The 20,833-nt window shown below is 45.4% G+C and overlaps 1 protein-coding gene across 2 annotated transcripts in view; it reads left to right on the forward strand.

Moving 5' to 3' along the window:
• Window positions 1–20,833, forward strand: part of bcas3 (BCAS3 microtubule associated cell migration factor) — a 936,691-nt gene that overhangs the window by 222,229 nt on the left and 693,629 nt on the right. For both annotated transcript variants that reach the window (XM_070856931.1, XM_070856932.1), the window contains exon 12: window positions 500–670. In XM_070856931.1, coding sequence (XP_070713032.1) covers window positions 500–670 — 171 coding nt within the window. The remainder of the gene's footprint in view (window positions 1–499; window positions 671–20,833) is intronic.

A 20,833-nucleotide genomic window follows, 5' to 3' on the forward strand; every position in this document is an offset into this window, starting at 1 on the left:
ATCTGCTTTAGGTTGATTTAACCCTAGGGTAGTTAATTGCTTTAGTGAAGCCTGTTTCTGTATTCCCCTGTTACCTGATAGCCTCTAAATGAGCTCTAACAGCTTACGTGAGAGCAGCGCCATTAGCATTAATGGAGGGCGCAGCTGACGTGGCATTTAAAAGGTTAATCAGGCTTCCTGACCATGTACTGTAGTCAATACTGTGTGGCGCCTGATTATGTTGGTCCGTGGAATCCCCTTCAGAACAACCCACTAACAGACTTTGTGTAAATTGCCAAATCATTAATAATTGAAACAAACGCTTGGCTACTAATTGATCAGCTGTAATGTGTTTTCTAATCACTGCAGTTAGAGTTTTTAGCACGAATCAAAACAGTTTCCCATTGATCCTCGTTTGTTCTGGCTGGAGACTGCTATATTTTCGTTGTCTGTGGGGGGAGTTGATGCTGGCTTTGATTGTTTCCTTTCTTCTTTCTGTCTCTCTCCAAAATTGATACAGACACTCAAGACAGGACTCACCATGTTTGGGGAAGCGGTTGGGCGGCTGGCTGGCAGCTTACCCTCGGGGGCAATTGAGGACGAGGTTTCTACACATAGCTCCTCACGACGTAGCCCACACATCCCTGGAGTTGTCACAGTCATCGATACCGAGACGGTCGGGGAAGGACAGGTAATGTGAAAAGCCACGAGCCTGACATTTAATGGCATTCTTGCTCGGACACCATAATTATTTGGGTTTCATCAAACTACCTCCTGTATAGCATAAACCTGTATGCTGTGTCTATGGTTGCCACCTGTTCCCACCCCCAGAACCAGACAGAGGGTAAAGTAGAAGAAAGAAAGAAAATACTTGCATTTATATAGCACCTTTCACGACCACCGAACGTCTCAAAGCGCTTTACAGCCACTGAAGTACTTTTGGAGTGTAGTCACTGTTGTAATGTGGGAAACATGGCAGCCAATTTGTGCACAGCAAGCTCCCACAAACAGCAATGTGATAATGACCAGATAATCTGCTTTTGTTACAAATATTGAGGGATAAATATTGGCCAGGACACCTGAGATAACACCCCTGCTCTTCTTCGAAATAGTGCCATGGGATCTTTTATGTCCAATTGAGAGGACATACGGAGCCTTGGTTTAACGTCTCATCTGAAAGACGACAGCTGACATGCTAACAAGAGGCTGGAATTGTAGCTTAAATTCTTATGTATGCTTTGCTGTTGAAGAAAATTAATTGCAACCTTAACAACTAATTAATGCCTCCCACACCATGAGACAGACATAAGTGGATAAAATGGACATCTGGTTTAAAAGTTGGACTGTATTCCAGGTGTGGCCTCACCAATACCCTGTACAGCTGTAACAAGACTTCCCTGCTTTTATACTCCATCCCCTTTGCATTAAAGGCCAAGATTCCATTGGCCTTCCTGATCACTTGCTGTACCTGCATGCTATCCTTTTGTGTTTCATGCACAAGTAACCCCAGGTCCCATTGTACTGCAGCACTTCGAAATCTTTCTCCATTTAAATAAGAACTTGCTCTTTGATTTAACATTTGCAGGAGAAGCTGAAATTGTCGGTTGAATTAGACTACACATTTCAGAAATTTCTGAGGAACCCACTTAAAAGTTGGACTGTCTGGTTCAAAACTAAACGGGAGGCGACCCCAGCAATACCCACTTTGGGTTTCAAAATTGTTACTGATTTATCCAACAATACACATCGTACTGTGCAGTTAGAAGCAGCGGATATACCTATAACTCAATGAGCTGCCAATTAATAAGAACATAAGAAATAGAAGCAGGAGTCAGCCATAAGGCCCCTCGAGCCTGCTCTGCCATTTAATACGATCATGGCTGATCTGATCATGGACTCGGCTCCACTTCCCTGCCTGCTCCCCATAACCCTTTATCCCCTTATTGTTTAAGAAACTGTCTATTTTTGTCTGAAATTTATTTAATATCCCAGCTTCCACAGCTCTCTGAGGCAGCGAATTCCACAGATTCACAATCCTCAGAAGAAATTTCTTCTCATCTCAGTTCTAAATGGGCGGCCCCTTATCCGAAGATTATGCCCCCTAGTTCTAGTCTCCCCCACCAGTGGAAACATCCTCTCTGCATCCACCTTGTCAAGTCCCCTCATAATCTTATACGTTTCTATAAGATCAGCTCTCATTCTTCAGAATTCCAATGAGTAGAGGCCCAACCTACTCAACCTTTCCTCATAAGTCAACCCCCTCATCCCCAGAATGAACCGAGTGAACCTTTGCTGAACTGCCTCCACAGCAAGTATATCCTGTCGTAAATATGGAAATCAATACTGCACGCAGTATTCCAGGTGTGGCCTCACCAATACCCTGCACAGCTGTAACAAGACTTCCCTGCTTTTCTACTCCATCCCCTTTGCATTAAAGGCCAAGATTCCATTGGCCTTCCTGATCACTTGCTGTACCTGCATGCTATCCTTTTGTGTTTCATGCACAAGTAACCCCAGGTCCTGTTGTACTGCAGCACAATCTTCAAAATCTTTCTCCATTTAAATAATAACTTGCTCTTTGATTTTTTTCCTGCCGAAGTGCATGACCTCACACTTTCCAACATTATACTCCATCTGCCAAATTCTTGCCCACTCACTTAGTCTGTCTATGTCCTCCTGCAGTCTCTTTATGTCCTCCTCACACATTGCCCTTCCTCCCATCTTTGTATCATCAGCAAACTTGGTTACGTTATACTCAGTCCCCTCTTCCAAGTCGTTAATATAGATTGTAAATAGTTGAGGTCCCAGCACTGATCCCTGCGGCACACCACTCGTTACTGATTGCCAACCAGAGAATAAACCATTTATCCCGACTCTCTGTTTTGTGTTTGTCAGCCAATCTTTTATCCATGCTAATATATGACCTCAAACCCCGTGAACTTTTCTCTTGTGCGGTAACCTTTTATGTGGCACCTTGTTTAAAGCCTTCTGGAAGTCCAAATACAGCACATCCACTGGTTCCCCTTTATCCACCCTGTTCGTTACATCCTCAAAGAATCCCAGCAAATTTGTCAAACATGAATGCCCCTTCATAAATCCATGCTGACTTTGCCTGACCAAATTTTGCTTTTCCAAATGACCTGTAACTGCTTCTTTAATAATGGACTCTAACTTTTTCCCAACCACAGCTGTTAGGCTAACTGGTCTATAGTTTCCTGCTTTTTGTCTGCCTCCTTTTTTGAATAGGGGTGTTACATTTGCAGTTTTCCAATCTGCTGGGACCTCCCCAGAATCCAGGAAATTTTGGTAAATTACATCCACAATCCCTGCCGCTACTTCTCTTAAGACCCTAGGATGCAAGCCATGAGGTCCAGGGGATTTATCTGCCTTTAGTCCCATTATCTTGCTGAGCACTGCCTCCTCAGGGATTGTGATTGTGTTAAGTTCCTCCCCGCTATAGCCCCTTGACTAGCCACTGTTGAGGTATTGTTAGTGTCCTCTACCGTAAAGACTGATACAAAATGTGGCATCCTTTACATACAGTAATGTTACAGGTGTGATTGCAGAGGTTTGCAGGCATGAAATCAAACTGCGTGACTGTTACCGAACAAAAAGCAAAACACTGCAGATGATGGAAAGAACAATATAAAAAGTGCTGGAAACACTCAGCAGATCAGTCAGCATCTGTGGAGAGAGCAGACAACATTTCCGGGGTAGACTTTTCATCGGTCTGCTAGTTCCAGTGATTTCAGCCTCCAATTTCCATAGTTTTCTGGGTGTCTACCTACACCAGCCTGACTTTAAGGCACTTTATGTAGTACGCAATAGGGACTTTCCAGTAAGGTGAGTGCCAGACAAATATTTACACTCGGGAAGTCCGTAATTGTTTATCTGGAGTATCGGAACTCAGGAATGTCATAAGAACATAAGAATTAGGAACAGAAGTAGGCCATCTAGCCCCTTGAGCCTGCTCCGCCATTCAACAAGATCATGGCTGATCTGGCCGTGGACTCAGCTCCACTTACCCGCCCTCTCCCCGTAACCCTTAATTCCCTTATTGGTTAAAAATCTATCTATCTGTGACTTGAATACATTCAATGAGCTAGCCTCAACTGCTTCCTTGGGCAGAGAATTCCACAGATTCACAACCCTCTGGGAGAAGAAATTCCTTCTCAACTCGGTTTTAAATTGGCTCCCCTGTATTTTGAGGCTGTGCCCCATAGTTCTAGTCTCCCAGACCAGTGGAAACAACCTCTCTGCCTCTATCTTGTCTATCCCTTTCATTATTTTAAATGTTTCTATAAGATCACCCCTCATCCTTCTGAACTCCAATGAGTAAAGACCCAGTCTACTCAATCTATCATCATAAGGTAACCCCCTCATCTCCGGAATCAGCCTAGTGAATCGTCTCTGTACCCCCTCCAAAGCCAGTATATCCTTCCTTAAGTAAGGCGACCAAAACTGCACGCAGTACTCCAGGTGCGGCCTCACCAATACCCTATACAGTTGCAGAAGGACCTCCCTGCTTTTGTACTCCATCCCTCTCGCAATGAAGGCCAACATTCCATTCGCCTTCCTGATTACCTGCTGTACCTGCAAACTAACTTTTTGGGATTCATGCACAAGGACCCCCAGGTCCCTCTGCACCGCAGCATGTTGTAATTTCTCCCCATTCAAATAATATTCCCTTTTACTGTTTTTTTTCCCAAGGTGGATGACCTCACACTTTCCGACATTGTATTCCATCTGCCAAACCTTAGCCCATTCGCTTAACCTATCTAAATCTCTTTGCAGCCTCTCTGTGTCCTCCACACAACCCGCTTTCCCACTAATCTTTGTGTCATCTGCAAAATTTGTTACACTACACTCTGTCCCCTCTTCCAGGTCATCTATGTATATTGTAAACAGTTGTGGTCCCAGCACCGATCCTTGTGGCACACCACTAACCACCGATTTCCAACCCGAAAAGGACCCATTTATCCCGACTCTCTGCTTTCTGTTAGCCAGCCAATTCTCGATCCATGCTAATACATTTCCACTGACCCCGCGTACCTTTATCTTCTGCAGTAACCTTTTGTGTGGCACCTTATCGAATGCCTTTTGAAAATCTAAATACACCACATCCATCGGTACACCTCTATCCACCATGCTCGTTATATCCTCAAAGAATTCCAGTAAATTAGTTAAACATGATTTCCCCTTCATGAATCCATGCTGCGTCTACTTGATTGCACGATTCCTATCTAGATGTCCTGCTATTTCTTCCTTAATGATAGTTTCAAGCATTTTCCCCACTACAGATGTTAAACTAACCGGCCTGTAGTTACCTGCCTTTTGTCTGCCCCCTTTTTTAAACAGAGGCGTTACATTAGCTGCTTTCCAATCCGCTGGTACCTCTCCAGAGTCCAGAGAATTTTGGTAGATTATAACGAATGCATCTGCTATAACTTCCGCCATCTCTTTTAATATCCTGGGATGCATTTCATCAGGACCAGGGGACTTGTCTACCTTGAATCCCATTAGCCTGTCCAGCACTACCCCCCTTGTGATAGTGATTGTCTCCAGGTCCTCCCTTCCCACATTCCTGTGACCAGCAATTTCTGGCATGGTTTCTGTGTCTTCCACTGTGAAGACGGAAGCAAAATAATTGTTTACGGTCTCAGCCATTTCCACATTTCCCATTATTAAATTCCCCTTCTCATCTTCTAAGGGACCAACATTTACTTTAGTCACTCTTACTTTAGTCACTCTTTTCCGTTTTATATATCTGTAAAAGCTTTTACTATCCGTTTTTATGTTTTGCGCAAGTTTACTTTCGTAATCTATCTTTCCTTTCTTTATTGCTTTCTTAGTCATTCTTTGCTGCCGTTTAAAACTTTCCCAATCTTCTATTTTCCCACTAACCTTGGCCACCTTATACGCATTGGTTTTTAATTTGATACTCTCCTTAATTTCCCTGGTTATCCACAGCTGGTTATCCCTTCTCTTACCGCCCTTCTTTTTCATTGGAATATATTTTTGTTGAGCACTATGAAAGAGCTCCTTAAAAGTCCTCCACTGTTCCTCAATTGTGCCACCGTTTAGTGTGTGTTTCCAGTCTAGTTTAGCCAACTCTGCCCTCATCCCACTGTAGTCCCCTTTGTTTAAGCATAGTTTATGCTCGTTTGAGACACTACTTCCTCACCCTCAATCTGTATTACAAATTCAACCATACTGTGATCACTCATTCTGAGAGGATCTTTTACTAGGAGATCATTTATTATTCCTGTCTCATTTCAGAGGACCAGATCTAAGATAGCTTGCTCCCTTGTAGGTTCTATAACATACTGTTCTAAGAAACAATCCCGTATGCATTCTATGAATTCCTCCTCCAGGCTACCCTGTGCGATTTGATTTGACCAATCGATATGTAGGTTAAAATCCCCCATGATTACTGCCGTTCCTTTTTCACATGCCTCCATTATTCCCTTGATTATTGCCCGCCCCACCGTGAAGTTATTATTTGGGGGCCGAGAAACTACGCCCACCAGTGACTTTTTCCCCTTACTATCTCTAATCTCCACCCACAATGGGCTCAAGTTTCCACAAGAAAAAAAACGGGCGCCCCTCCGAGCTGGGCGCCCGTTTTTCGCACCTAAAATGGCGCCTAAAACAATCCTCGGTATTCTCCACCTACTTACAGGTCCTCTGGCCCTCGGCGCAGCCAGCACGAGCTGTGGGGGGGGGGGGGGGGGGGGGCGGAGCCAGGTCCCGGCGCTGAAAACAGTGCCGGGACCTCTGCACATGCGCGCTACAGTCGGCACACAAGTGCAGTAGCACCAGGCGCCGAACTGTGTGGGAGGGGCCCGAAGCACGCAGCCCCTAGCCCTGGCCCAATGGCCTCACTGGGGCTGCGAGGATAAGGCTCCTCCCACGATGAGCTCCTGCTCCCCGCCCCCGACATGACCCGACCCGACACCCGCTCCCCCCCCCTCCCCCGCCGACCAGACCCGACCCGACACCTGCTCCCCCGCCCCCCCCCCCCGCCGACCAGACCCGACCCGACACCCGCTCCCCCCCCCTCCCCCGCCGACCAGACCCGACCCGACACCCGCTCCCCCCGCCGACCAGACCCGACCCGACACCCGCTCTCCCCCTCCCCCCCCCCACCCCCACCGCCTACCACACCCGACCCAACACCCGCTCCCCCCCCCCAAACCCCACCGACCAGACACCCGCTCCCGCTCCCCCCCCCCCCGCCCCGACCCGAGACTTGACACCCGTTCTCTCTCCACCCCCCCCCCGACTGACCCGACCCGACCCGCGCTCCTGTTCCCCGACCCGACCCCCGACTCCTGGACTGGATCCGATCCGACCTGACCTCGCCCTTCCCCCCCCTCCCCCGCTCTCTCTCTCTCCCTCCTCTCTCTCTCTCCCTCCCTCCCCCTCTCTCTCTCTCCCTCCCCTCTCTCTGTCTCCCTCCCCTCTCTCTCTCTCTCTCCCCCTCTCTCCCTCTCTCTCTCTCTCTCTCTCTCTCTCTCTCTCTCTCTCTCTCTCTCTCTCTCTCTCTCTCTCCCCCTCCCTCCCCCCCCCCCTCTCTCTCTCCCTCCCCCCTTTCTCTCCCTCCCCTCGCTCTCTCTCCCTCCCTCCCTCCCCTCCCTCTCTCTCCCTCCCTCCCCCCCCCCCCTCTCTCTCTCCCTCCCCCCCTTTTCTCTCCCTCCCCTCGCTCTCTCTCCCTCCCTCCCTCCCCTCCCTCTCTCTCCCTCCCTCCCTCCCTCCCTCTCTCTCTCTCTCTCTCTCTCTCTCCCTCCCTCCCTCCCTCCCTCCCTCTCTCTCTCTCTCTCTCTCTCTCTCCCCCCCTCCCGCTCAGCGACACGAACGGCTTTCTCCCCCTCCTCCCGCTTAGCGGCACGAACAGCTGCAGAATTCTCCCTGGCTGAAGCACCTTCACACAGGTAGGAAGATGGTTTATTTAATCTTTTCTTGGCTTATAAATGTTTATTCAGGTTGGATTTATTTGTATAATATTTGTAGAAGTATAAATAAGGATTTATTGTCGAATTTAATGAGTTCCCTTCCCCCCCACCTCGTTCTGGACGCCTAATTTGTAACCTGCGCCTGATTTTTTAATGTGTAGAACAGGTTTTTTCAGTTCTACAAAAATCTTCACTGGCTCCATTCTACTTTAGTTTGGAGTACGTTTTCACTGTGGAAACTTTCAAATCAGGCGTCGGTGGCCGGACACGCCCCCTTTTGAAGAAAAAATTCTGTTCTAAACTAGAACTGTTCTACCTGACTAGAACTGCAGAAAAAAAAATGTGGAGAATTGCGATTTCTAAAATAGTCCGTTCTCCACCAGTTGCTCCTAAAAATCAGGCGCGAATCATGTGGAAACTTGGGCCCAACGATTCAGCATTTTGTTCATTAGAGCCAATATCGTCTCTCACAACTGCCCTGATATCATCCTTTATTAACAGAGCTACCCCACCTCCTTTCCCTTCTTGTCTATCTTTCCGAATCGTCAGATACCCCTGTATGTTTAATTCCCAGTCTTGGCCACCCTGCAACCACGTTTCTGTAATGGCCACCAAATCATACCCATTTGTAATGATTTGTGCCGTCAACTCATTTACTTTATTTCGAATGCTGTTAACGAAGCTTCATTTTAGCCAGCATCCACTGCAGGAGCTGAGAATCCAGTCCATAGGTTAACAGCTCTCGGCATGAAAATATTATTCCATAAGTTTCAGTTTGCTTATGGCTCCTTTAACAGCAAGTCACAAGGGTCCGTAGGCAAGAAGGGCTCACGAGGAGAGTTCCAAACCCAGATTCTAGTCGGATGAGTGGGAGAGCCATGGAAACATGGCGCAATGTGAGTGAAAACATGCCATTCGATTTAGTAAGCGAGGGTGATGAGTGGAGGGGGTCCCATGGTGCCAATGTGGGAAAGCGAAGTTAGATGTTCTCTCACCATCCCTGCCTTGTCAGGTCGCTAAACGTTTCCTGGCATTGCTCTGCTATCCTGGGGGTGAAAAGGTGGTACTCCGCGGCTTTGCCACTTCCCTCCATATAGTTCTGTTAACCGTCTTTAAGTGGTCTCCTTCCCGTTGAGCCCAACAGGATGTCGCTCCTCTGCCGAATTTCATTGAAAAGGGCCTGTATGTCCACATCACTAAAATTCTTGGCTCCCCTCCTTATTCTTCCACCACTTCATTGAGCCATTGGGATCATCCACGGCCTGATGTTGACACCATAAAGTGTGAAGAAAGCACAGAAATGCCTTTGGTAAGAAAACACTGCAGCAAAAGAGGAAATAGCAGAAGCTTTGATGATCATTTTCCAATCCTCTCTGGCTTCAGGTGTGGTGCCAGAGGACTGGTGGACTGCTAATGTGATACCTTTGTTTTAGAAAGGAGAAACATAGAAAATAGATGCAGGAGTAGGCCATTCGGACCTTCGAGCCTGAAACAACATTCAGTAAGATCATGGCTGATCATTCATCTCAGTACCGCTTTCCAGCTTTCTCTCCATACCCCTTGATCCCTTTAGCCGTAAGGGCCATATCTAACTCCCTCTTGAATATATCTAATGAACTGGCATCAACAGCTCTCTGCGGTAGAGAATTCCACAGGTTAACAACTCTCTGAGTAAAGAAATTTCTCTTCATCTCGGACCTAAATGGCTTACCCCTTATCCTTAGACTGTGACCCCTGGTTCTGGACAAAGGGATAGACTGAGTAATTACAGGCCAGTCAGCCTAACCTCAGTGGTGGGAAAATTATTGGAAAAAACTCCTGAAGGACAGGATAAATCTTCACTTCGACAGACACAGATTAATCAACGACAGTCAGCACGGATTTGTTAAGGGAAGGTCGTGTCTGACTAACTTGATTGAATTTTTCGAGGAGGTAACCAGGAGGGTCGATGAAGGCAAAGCATATGATGTAGTCTATATGGATTTTAGCAAAGCTTTTGATAAGGTTCCACATGGCAGACTTGGTCACAAAAGTAAAAGCCCATGGAATCCAGGGCAAAGTGGCAAGTTGGATCCAAAATTGGCTCAGAGGCAGGAAGCAAAAGGTAAAGGTTGATGGGTGTTTTTGTGACTGGAAGGATGTTTCCATTGGGGTTCCGCAGGGCTCAGTATTAGGTCCCTTGCTTTTTGTGATATACATCAATGTTCCAGACTTGAATATAGGGGGTATGATCAAGAAGTTTGCAGATGATACTAAAATCGACTGTGTGGTTGATAATGAAGCAGAAAGCTGCGGACTGCAGGAAGATATCAATCAACTGGTCAGGTGGGCAGAACAGTGGCAAATGGAATTTAATCCAGAGAAGTGTGAGGTAATGCATTTTGGGAGGGCTAACAAGGAAAGGAAATACACATTAAATGGTAGGATACGGAGAAGTGTAGAGGAACAAAGAGACCTTGGAGTGCATGTCCACAGATCCCTGAAAGTAGCAGGCCAGATAGATAAGGTGGTTCAGAAGGCATACGAAATGCTTGCCTTTATTAGCTGAGGCATTGAATACAGCAGCGGGGGGTTATGCTTGGACTGGTTAGGCCACAGATGGAGTACTGTGTGTACCAGTTCTGGTCACCGCATTACAGGAAGGACGTGATTGCACTGGAGAAGGTACAGAGGAGATTTACGAGGATGTTGCCAGGAGTGGAGAATCTAAGCTATGAGGACAGATTAGATAGGCTGGATTTGTTTTCATTGGAACACAGGAGGCTGAGGGGAGACCTCATTGAGGTGTATAAAATTATGAGGCCTAGATATGGTGGATAGAAAGGGCCTATTTCCCTTAGCAGAGGGGTCAACAACCAGGGGGCACAAATTTAAAGTAATTGGTAGAAGATTTAGAGGGGATTTGAGGGAAAATTACTTCACGTAGAGGTTGTGGGGGTCTGGAACTCACTGCCTGAAAGGGTGGTAGAGGCAGAAACCCTCAGCACATTTAAAAAGTACTTGGATGTGCACCTGAAGTGCCATAACATGAGGGATTACGGACCGAGAGCTGGGAAGTGGGATTAGGCTGGATAGCCTCTTGTTAGCCGGTATGGACACGATGGGCCAAAATGGCCTCCTTCCGTGCTGTAAACTTCTATGATTATACATTCTGTGAATAGCTGAATGAAAAGCCACCACTGAACTTGCTGTGCCTCCAAGCAGCCGCTGTCACTTTAAGTCCTCCATTTCCCCCCTGCCCGCCCCCTGAGATTTATTCCCACATTACACAGGAGTTGCACTCCTGGCCTGCCATGCAATATGCCGATGAGCTGATCCTGCCAACTCCAATAGCGTCAGCAGCAACACACTCTCCCAGTGGGTGCCATTCCTGCCCATTGATAGGCTATCTTACTGTGGGAAGCACCCCGATGCTGTTGGGGAGGAGTTAAACTAATATGGCAGGGGGATGGAAACCTATGCAGGGAGACAGAGGGAAGTAGAATGGGGGCAGAAGCAAAAAATAGAAAGAAGAAAAGTAAAAGTAGAGGGCAGAGAAACCTAAGGCAAAAAGCAAAAAGGGCCACATTACACCAAAATTCTAAAAGGCCGAAGTGTGTTAGAAAGACAAGCCTGAAGGCTATGTGCCTCAATGCGAGGAGTATTCGGAATAAGGTGGACGAATTAACTGCGCAGATAGCAGTTAACGGGTATGATGTAATTGGCATCATGGAGACATGGCTCCAGGGTGACCAAGGCTGGGAACTCAACATCCAGGAGTATTCAACATTCAGGAAGGATAGAGAGAAAGGAAAAGGAGGCGGGGTGGCATTGCTGGTTAAAGAGGAAATTAATGCAATAGTAAGAAAGGACATTAGCTCGGATGATGTGGAATCGGTATGGGTGGAGCTACGGAATACCAAACGGCAGAAAACGCTAATGGGAGTTGTGGACAGACCACCAAACAGTAGTAGTGAGGTTGGGGACAGCATCAAACAAGAAATTAGGAATGCGTGCAATAAAGGTACAGCAGTTATCATGGGTGACTTTAATCTACATATTGATTGGACTAACCAAACTGGTAACAATGCGGTGGAGGAGGATTTCCTGGAGTGTATTAGGGATGGTTTTCGAGACCAATATGTCGAGGAACCAACTAGGGAGCTGGCCATCCCTAGTGATGGCTGGGTGATGTGTAATGAGAAAGGACTAATTAGCAATCTTGTGGGGAAGAGTGACTATAACATGGTAGAATTCTTTATTAAGGTGGAGAGTGACACAGCTAATTCAGAAACTAGGGTCCTGAACTTAAGGAAAGGTAACTTCGATGATTTGAGGCGAGAATTGGCTAGAATAAACTGGCAAATGGTACTTAAAGGGTTGACGGTGGATAGGCAATGGCAAACATTTAAAGATCACATGGATGAACTTCAGCAATTGTACATCCCTGTCTGGAGTGAAAATAAAACGGGGAAGGTGGCTCAACTGTGGCTAACAAGGGGAATTAAGGATAGTGTTTAATCCAAGGAAGAGGCACATAAATTGGCCAGAAAAAGGAAAAAACCTGAGGACTGGGAAAAATTTAGAATTCAGCAGAGGAGGACAAAGGGTTTAATCAAGTGGGGGAAAATAGAGTACGAGAAGAAGCTTGCCGGGAACATAAAAACTGACTGCAAAAGCTTCTATAGATATGTGAAGAGAAAAAGATTAGTGAAGACAAACGTAGGTCCCTTGCAGTCGGATTGAGGTGAATTTATAATGGAGAACAAAGAAATGGCAGACCAATTGAACAAATACTTTGGTTCTGTCTTAACGAAGGAAGACACAAATAACCTTCCGATACACAAGGGGACAGTGGGTCTAGTGAGAAGGAGGAACTGAAAGATATCCTTATTAGGCGGGAAATTTTGTTGGGGAAATTGATGGGATTGAAGGCCGATAAATCCCCGGGGCCTGATAGTCTGCATCCCAGAGTACTTAAGGAAGTGGCCCTAGAAATAGTGGATGCATTGGTGATCATTTTCCAACAGTCTATCGACTCTGGATCAATTCCTTTGGACTGAAGGATAGCTAATGTAACACCACTTTTTAAAAAGGGAGGGAGAGAGAAAGCGGGTAATTATACATCAGTAGTGGGGAAAATGTTGGAATCAATTATTAAGGATGAAATAGCAGCGCATTTGGAAAGCAGTGACAGGATCGGTCCAAGTCAGCATGGATTTATGAAGGGGAAATCATGCTTGATAAATCTTATGGAATTTTTTGAGGATGTAACTAGTCGAGTGGACAAGGGAGAACCAGTGGATGTGGTGTATTTGGACTTTCAAAAGGCTTTTGACAAGGTTCCACACAAGAGATTGGTGTGCAGAATCAAAGCACATGGTATTGGGGGAAATATACTGACGTGGATAGAGAACTGGTTGGCAGACAGGAAGCAGAGAGTCGGGATAAACGGGTCCTTTTCAAAATGGCAGGCAGTGACGAGTGGAGTGCCGCAGGGCTCAGTGCTGGGACCCCAGCTCTTTACAATATACATCAATGATTTGGATGAAGGAATTGAGTGTAATATCAGCAAGTTTGCAGATGACACTAAACTGGGTGGCGGTGTGAGCTGTGAGAAGGATGCTAGGAGGCTGCAGGGTGACTTGGACAGGTTAGGTGAGTGGGCAAATGCATGACAGATGCAGTATAATGTGGATAAATGTGAGGTTATCCACTTTGGGGGCAAAAACGCGAAGACAGAATATTATTTGAATGGCGGTAGATTAGGAAAAGGGGAGGTGCAACGAGACCTGGGTGTCATGGTTCATCAGTCATTGAAAGTTGGCATGCAGGTACAGCAGGCGGTGAAGAAGGCAAATGGTATGTTGGCCTTCATAGCTAGGGGATTTGAATATAGGAGCAGGGAGGTCTTACTGCAGTTGTACAGGACCTTGGTGAGGCCTCACCTGGAATATTGTGTTCAGTTTTGGTCTCCTAATCTGAGGAAGGACGTTCTTGCAATTGAGGGAGTGCAGCGAAGGTTCACCAGACTGATTCCCGGGATGGCAGGATTGACATATGAGGAGAGACTGGATCAACTGGGTCTTTATACATTGGAGTTTAGAAGGATGAGAGGGGATCTCATAGAAATAATCAAGATTCTGACGGGATGGGACAGGTTAGATGCGGGTAGAATGTTCCCGATGTTGGGGAAGTCCAGAACCAGGGGATACTGTCTTAGGATAAGGGATAGGCCATTTAGGACTGAGATGAGGAGAAACGTCTTCACTCAGAGAGTTGTTAACCTGTGGAATTTCCTGCCGCGGAGAGTTGCTGATGCCAGTTCATTGGATATATTCAAGAGGGAGTGAGATATGGCCCTTACGGCTAAAGGGATCAAGGGGTATGGAGAGAAAGCAGGAAAGAGATACTGAGGGAATGATCAGCCATGATCTTATTGAATGGTGGTGCAGACTCGAGGGGCCGAATGACCTACTCCTGCACCTAATTTCTATGTTTCTATGTTTGTCCTCATCTGTCATCCACGTGCATGCATTTCCCAGTAGGAATCACTGGATAATGATTAGGAGTAGGAAACTTGGCAAATATTTTTCGCCTCTCTAGCCCAGGGATGTTGAGGCCATTAGTAACACAGCCTGGACTGGACTGCGGATTAAATCTGGGATTTTAGCAGTCTGTGTGGCTTTGTTGCACCAAAAGGTCATGTCGGATTTTGACCTGTCACTTTTATGTGTAATCAGGTCAAACTTTGTCAAACTGCCTCTGATTGCTGGCTAAAAATCCGACTTGGGTGTCCTGGCTCTCCCATATCCTTCAGAAAAATTGTGCATGGGTTAATTGTAGTGACAGAGCTCTTGGATTGAAAACTTAATCTTAGTGGTTCTGATATTGAAGAGTACGCAGGTATAGAGAATCAATAATGATGAAGGTTTTTTAAAAAGTCACATTGATTACTCAGTGAGTAAATGATTGTGTGAATGACAGTGTTTTATTTTTATTGATGCTACTGTGATTATTACCTCTCTGAAATGTGCTCTCTTCATCCTCCTAGTTGTATGCACTTCCTCCTTTCAGTATCCCCTCTTCAAAGCATAACTCATTGCACTGTCTCCTACTCCAACTCAATATCTCCCAAACCTTCAAAACTGTTTACATAAGATTACACAGGATATACGGCACAGAAACCGGCCATTCGGCCCAACCAGTCCATGCCGGCATTTATGCTCCACTCGAGCCTCCGCCCGGCTTTCCTCATCTAAATCTATCACCATAAATTGTGGATATCCTTACCTCCCTCAGCTGTTCTTTTTGCTGAAAATCCACAAGCTTTCAAAACTCGAGTTTGATGTCGCGGTAACCAACACTTCTTGATTTATCTTATCTTCTGCCCAATCATCTTCAGCGTTGGTGATGACCTCAGCTCCTCACTGAGGTTTCGGAGAGGTGGTGTGGTTGCTTTAGGGTGACATGCCTGGGGAGGGATGGCTTGCGGGTCGAGTGTGTGACCACGCTTGTGGGTTTCATGTGCTAATGAGTAGCTTCAGTTTATTGATTTCGTTGGTAATGTACAGTTTATTACAATTTCACTTACATTTTTTTCAAAAAATAATCTCTCTGTCAATATTGATGCATTTAAACCTCCTGAGGTAGATTTAGCATAACATATTTTACAGACATACTGCTGCATTGCAGACCAACCATCAGGCATGGCTCAGTTGGTTAAACTCTTGCCTTTGAGTCAGAAGGTTATGGATTCAAGTCCCACTTCAGGATTTGAGCATCTAATTTATGGTGACACTCTAATACAGTACTGATAGAGTGTTGCAATATCTCTCGGATGAGATATTAACATAAGTCTGTCTGCCTGTTAGGTTAGATGTAAAAACATCCCATGGCACTTCGAAGAAGAGCAGGGCATTCTTCCAGCAACCTGTCCAACAGTTTTCCTTCAAACAACATTGTCAAAAAAAGATTAATTGGTCTTTCATCTCATTTACTAGTGTGTGCAAATTGGCTGCCACACTTGCCTATATAACAACTATAAGATGGTCTCGAGCAATGCTGAAATAAATCTGTATTTAAAAATAAAATAGCCAGTTGTGTGAGGGACTAAATATTCATCATCATCATGGGCAGTCCCTCGAAATCGAGAAAGACTTGCTTCCAATCTAAAAGTGAGTTCTCAGGTGACTGTACAGTCCAATATGGGAATTACAGTCTCTGTCACAGGTGGGACAGACAGTTGCTGAAGGAAAGGGTGGGTGGAACTGGTAGTGTTGCTGGCAGTTGAAGGGTTGATATCTGTCCACTTCTGATGATATTCCAAACGTGAGGTGCTCCTGTGAGCTGCCTTCCACTGTCCTTCCCAGGAACCTCTCTTGACCAATTCTTCAGTGATGATGTCATGAGATGCCAACCTCCGATATCCTAGACTTTGGACAGACGGAACGACATTGAAGTGGACTCTCTGCACTTTCTCAGGGTTCTGGCCCCACCCCTTGCTCTACTTCTCTGAGGCGGTCCACTTCGGCTGAGGAAAAGTCCACGCATAGCCCAGTATTAGGAGGGACTGAGACTCAAATCTGTGGCACAGCCATGCAAAACCAACATCTTCAACAACTACACTACAGGGTTGTGTCGGTCAAGTATGTTTTTTGTTGTCAAAATAGGAGACTCGATCCTTCGTTTCCAATGCTCTCACAAGTCTTACAAAAACAATCCCTAAACTTTAAAAGCAGGAAGGCAGGTGGAAAATGGCGCAAGAAGGAATACTGGGTTTTAAATATCAGGTATTAAATGCAAAAAGAGGAAGTGCAGGTAAATCTGTGCAGGGGATTGGCTAGGTCACAATCTACAGTTCCACAGCTCCGACATCCTTTCATAATTGGGCGCACAATTTGCACACATCATTAAGCAGGGAAATTGGAGCCGTTGAAAGTGTACATAGTCGATTAATTGGGACAATACCAGGGATTAGAGGGTATATAGTTATGATGAGAGACTTGAAAAAACAAAGGCTGTAACTACTGGGGCACAGAAATGTTTAAAATTTTGAAAAGATAAATAGTGAAATAATATTTTCACTTGCTGATGAATCGGTAAAAAGGCAGCATAAATTGAGCATTTGTACTAGAAGTATAAAGGGAAGGTTGAAAGATTTTTTATTCATGTAAAGGGTTATTAGAATTCTGTAAGGGGTTATTAGAAATAGTTTCCTACATTACAACAGTGACTACACTTCAAAAAAGGTACTTCATTGGCTGTAAAGCGATTGGGACGTCTGGTGGTCATAAAGGCACTATTTACATAAGAAATAGGAACAGGAGTAGGCCATATGGCCCCTCGAGTCTGCTCCGCCATTCAATATCATGGCTGATCTGATCATGCACTCAGCTCCACTTCCCCGCCCGCTCCCCATAACCCCTTATCCCCTTATCGTTTAAGAAACTATTATTCAATGTCCCAGCTTCCATAGCTCTCCGAGGTAGCGAATTCCACAGATTTACAACCCTCTGAGAGAACAAATTTCTCCTCATCTCTTGTTTTAAATGGGCAGCCCCTTATTCTAAATTCGTGCCCTCTAGTTCTAGTCTCCCACATCAGTGGAAGCATCCTCTCTGCATCCACCTTGTCAAGCCCCACAATGCAGGTCTTTCTTTATGGAATGTATTGCTACAAGTGGCTGTTGTTACTGAGTCAATCGTAAGAATGAATTAGGTTAACACCTGGGGGAAAAATGTTAAGGAGTACAGGGAAATGAGATTAAAAGCTGATGTGCAGCTGGCACATGCACTTTGGACTGAATGGCTTTCGACTGTGATGAGACTTTTATGATCTATGTGGAGGCTTTCGAAACATCTACTTGCATTGTACAGTTCCTCCATTTCACACTTATATTGAAAATAGGTCATTCATTTGTAAAATAAAAGAAGAAAGACTTGCATTTATACACCGCTTATCGCAACCTCTGGACATCCCAAAGCACTTTACAGCCAGTGAAGTACTTTTGAAGTGTATTCACTGTTGTAAGGTAGGTTGTACATTAAGCAGTACATTTGGAAGTTGCACAAGCATATCTTCAGTCAAAGCTGAAGCCATTAAACGTCATTGGTGCATTTAGGTGAGAAGGAGGGGGGAGAAGGTGGCTGCCACATGTCCATGGGGGAATGGTGGAGGTTTGCCAGCTGGGGAAAGGCAAAATGCTCTAAACTGTGTTCAAAGTTCTGCAGTTTTTAAGAGTGTGGTGCATAAAAAAAAAAGCCCTTCGTCTAATTGTTTTGGTTACTTGGGTGTATCATTTCAGTACTTGGGTTTCCAGCCTCCAAAGGGCACTGCAGGTATTGAAATGACTGGAACAGTGGGGATGGCATTACAGCTGAGAGTTTTGAGACAATGTTACCGCCAGTTCTATTAGACCATTTCAGTCTAGAATAGCTTCACAGTGTTCCATGATTTAAAGAATGCTCACCTTGTTCTGCTAAGTGTATGTGAATAGTAAAACAGCAGTTTGCGAGTCAGGGGATTGCTATGGCTTCTCCCTAGTGTGATCCTATTTTTTTTTTGCATCTTCCTCCAGCAGATTGCACCCGGTTTACAGACGTAACTTAAAACTTCTGCACTTTTTAAAAGAACAGCAGAATTCACTGCTCAGCGTAATATTGCCTTCTTCGGCTTCATTAAAGCAGTCCTGCTTTCTGTCAAAGAGACATTTTTTGTCTCCGATAAATGAGTCAGACTGAGCAAGGGGGCTGGTTTGTGTTTTGTGCAGGGCTGCAATTGAAAGCAGTGGTGTATGGTAGTTAATGTCACAGTTGGATCGACTTAGCACTTCAACCTTTGTATAGTGATGTTTGACCTCCGTTATGAACCTGATTGTGCTCAGGAGATTGAAGCTCCTCCTGACACAGCTACCTGTTTATTTTAATCACAAAATGCAATTTATTTTCTCTTGTATTTTCACCGTTACCTCCTTAAACTCCCCCCCCCCCCCCCATTGCTATCCCCCCTCCCCCATCAATTTGTTGTCTCCGTTCAGCCCTGGGTGAATGGCCCTGAATTCATGGTCTTCCCTCTGATTTTTACATGTATGCAACTTTGTTGGCCACACCTTGAATATTGTGTATAGTTTTGGTCTCCTAATCTGAGGAAGGACATTCTTGCTATTGAGGGAGTGCAGCGAAGGTTCACCAGACTGATTCCCGGGATGGCAGGACTGACATATGAAGAGGGACTGGATCGACTGGGCCTGTATTCACTGGAATTTAGAAGATTGAGAGGGGCTCTCATAGAAACATATAAAATTCTGACGGGATTGGACAGGTTAGATGCCGGAAGAATATTTCCGATGTTGGGGAAGTCCAGAACCAGGGGTCACAGTCTTAAGGATAAGGGGTAAGCCATTTATGAGGAGAAACTTCTTCACTCAGAGAATTGTGAACCTGTGGAATTCTCTACCACAGAAAGTTGTTGAGGCCAGTTCGTTAGATATATTCAAAAGGGAGTTAGATGTGGCCCTTACGGCTAAAGGGATCAAGAAATATGGAGAGAAAGCAGGAATGGGGTACTGAAGCTGCATGATCAGCTATGATCATATTGAATGGCGGTGCAGGCTCGAATGGCCTACTCCTGCACATATTTTCTATATTTCTATGTTTGGGTTTGATTCCTGGCCTGTGTTGAGCGAGTTGATCCTAGTTTGGGCAGAAACTGGGCACTAGAATTGGCCTCGGAACCCCTGGTCTCGGGAGAGGGAAAAGCAGCCAGGGTCTGTGCTCTTAATAGCGATCCTCCCTTGTTGGAAGTGCATATTTTGTAGACATTGGCTTCAACAGCGAAGCCCTCCATAGTGAAATGAAATAGCCTGTTGCTGCTCACTATCCAAGCTCAGTATTTGCAGAATGGCCATTTGGGTGACCACCAGAGGGTTCCTAATGCCCATGAAACGTGGGAGAATTGTGGGGCAGTGGCAGTCTTCACTTTGTCTTCCCCCTCACAGATGGTCGTGCTGTCAGCAACTCACTCTGAAATTGTAGTTAATATGACTGTTGCACCCATGATGTGATTGATCATTTCATTTTCTTGTAAAGCGATACTGGTATGTGGTGACCATTGATTTTCATGTAATGTTGTGAAATACCATCCAGTACATAGAATCATGTGTGGAATAAATAGACCCTCGCACCGTGTGATATTTACCTTGAATTGCCATTCCCTCCCCATCTCAGTCACCACTGCGCCGTTTATAGTTTTTGAGTCTTTTTGGAAATGTCCTCTCGGGTCTTTTGAACTGCATTATTCCATGTCGAGTTTAGATACTGACACACAGCTGCATATTAATGTCCAGACACTCCAGAATGCACTTCGCCTATAAAAGGGGAGCTGCTCCTCCTGTAAATTTAGCCTGATTTACACTGATCCGATTTAAAAAAAAAAAAAGCCATTTACTTATTATTTTTGAAGAGCATACACAGCAAATGGTTGCACCCAATGAGACTTGGAGCTGAAAGCAAATTGAATCAGATGGGATGTATTGCGCTGATTCTCTTCCAATAACTTGAGCTCATCCAAAACTCTACTGCCCGTATCCTGATCTGCACCAAGTCCCATTCATCCATCACCCACTGTGCTCACTGACCTACATTGGCTCAATTTCAATGTCATCCTTTTTTTCAAATCCCACCAAGCTTTGTCCCTTCTTATCTCTGTAATCTCCTCCAGCCCTGCAACCCTCTGAGATCTCTGCGCTCATTCAATTCTGGCCTCTTGCGAATCCCAAATTTTAATCCCTGCACTATTGGTGACCGTGCTTTCAGCTGCTCAAGCCCTAAGCTCTGTAATTCAATGCTAAACCCCTCCTTCTTTCTCTCTTCCTTTACGATGCTTCTTAAAACCTACCTCTTGGACCAAACGTGTGGTTA

Source organism: Pristiophorus japonicus, chromosome 16, assembly GCF_044704955.1.
Source record: "Pristiophorus japonicus isolate sPriJap1 chromosome 16, sPriJap1.hap1, whole genome shotgun sequence".
Taxonomy (NCBI): Eukaryota; Metazoa; Chordata; class Chondrichthyes; family Pristiophoridae; genus Pristiophorus; species Pristiophorus japonicus.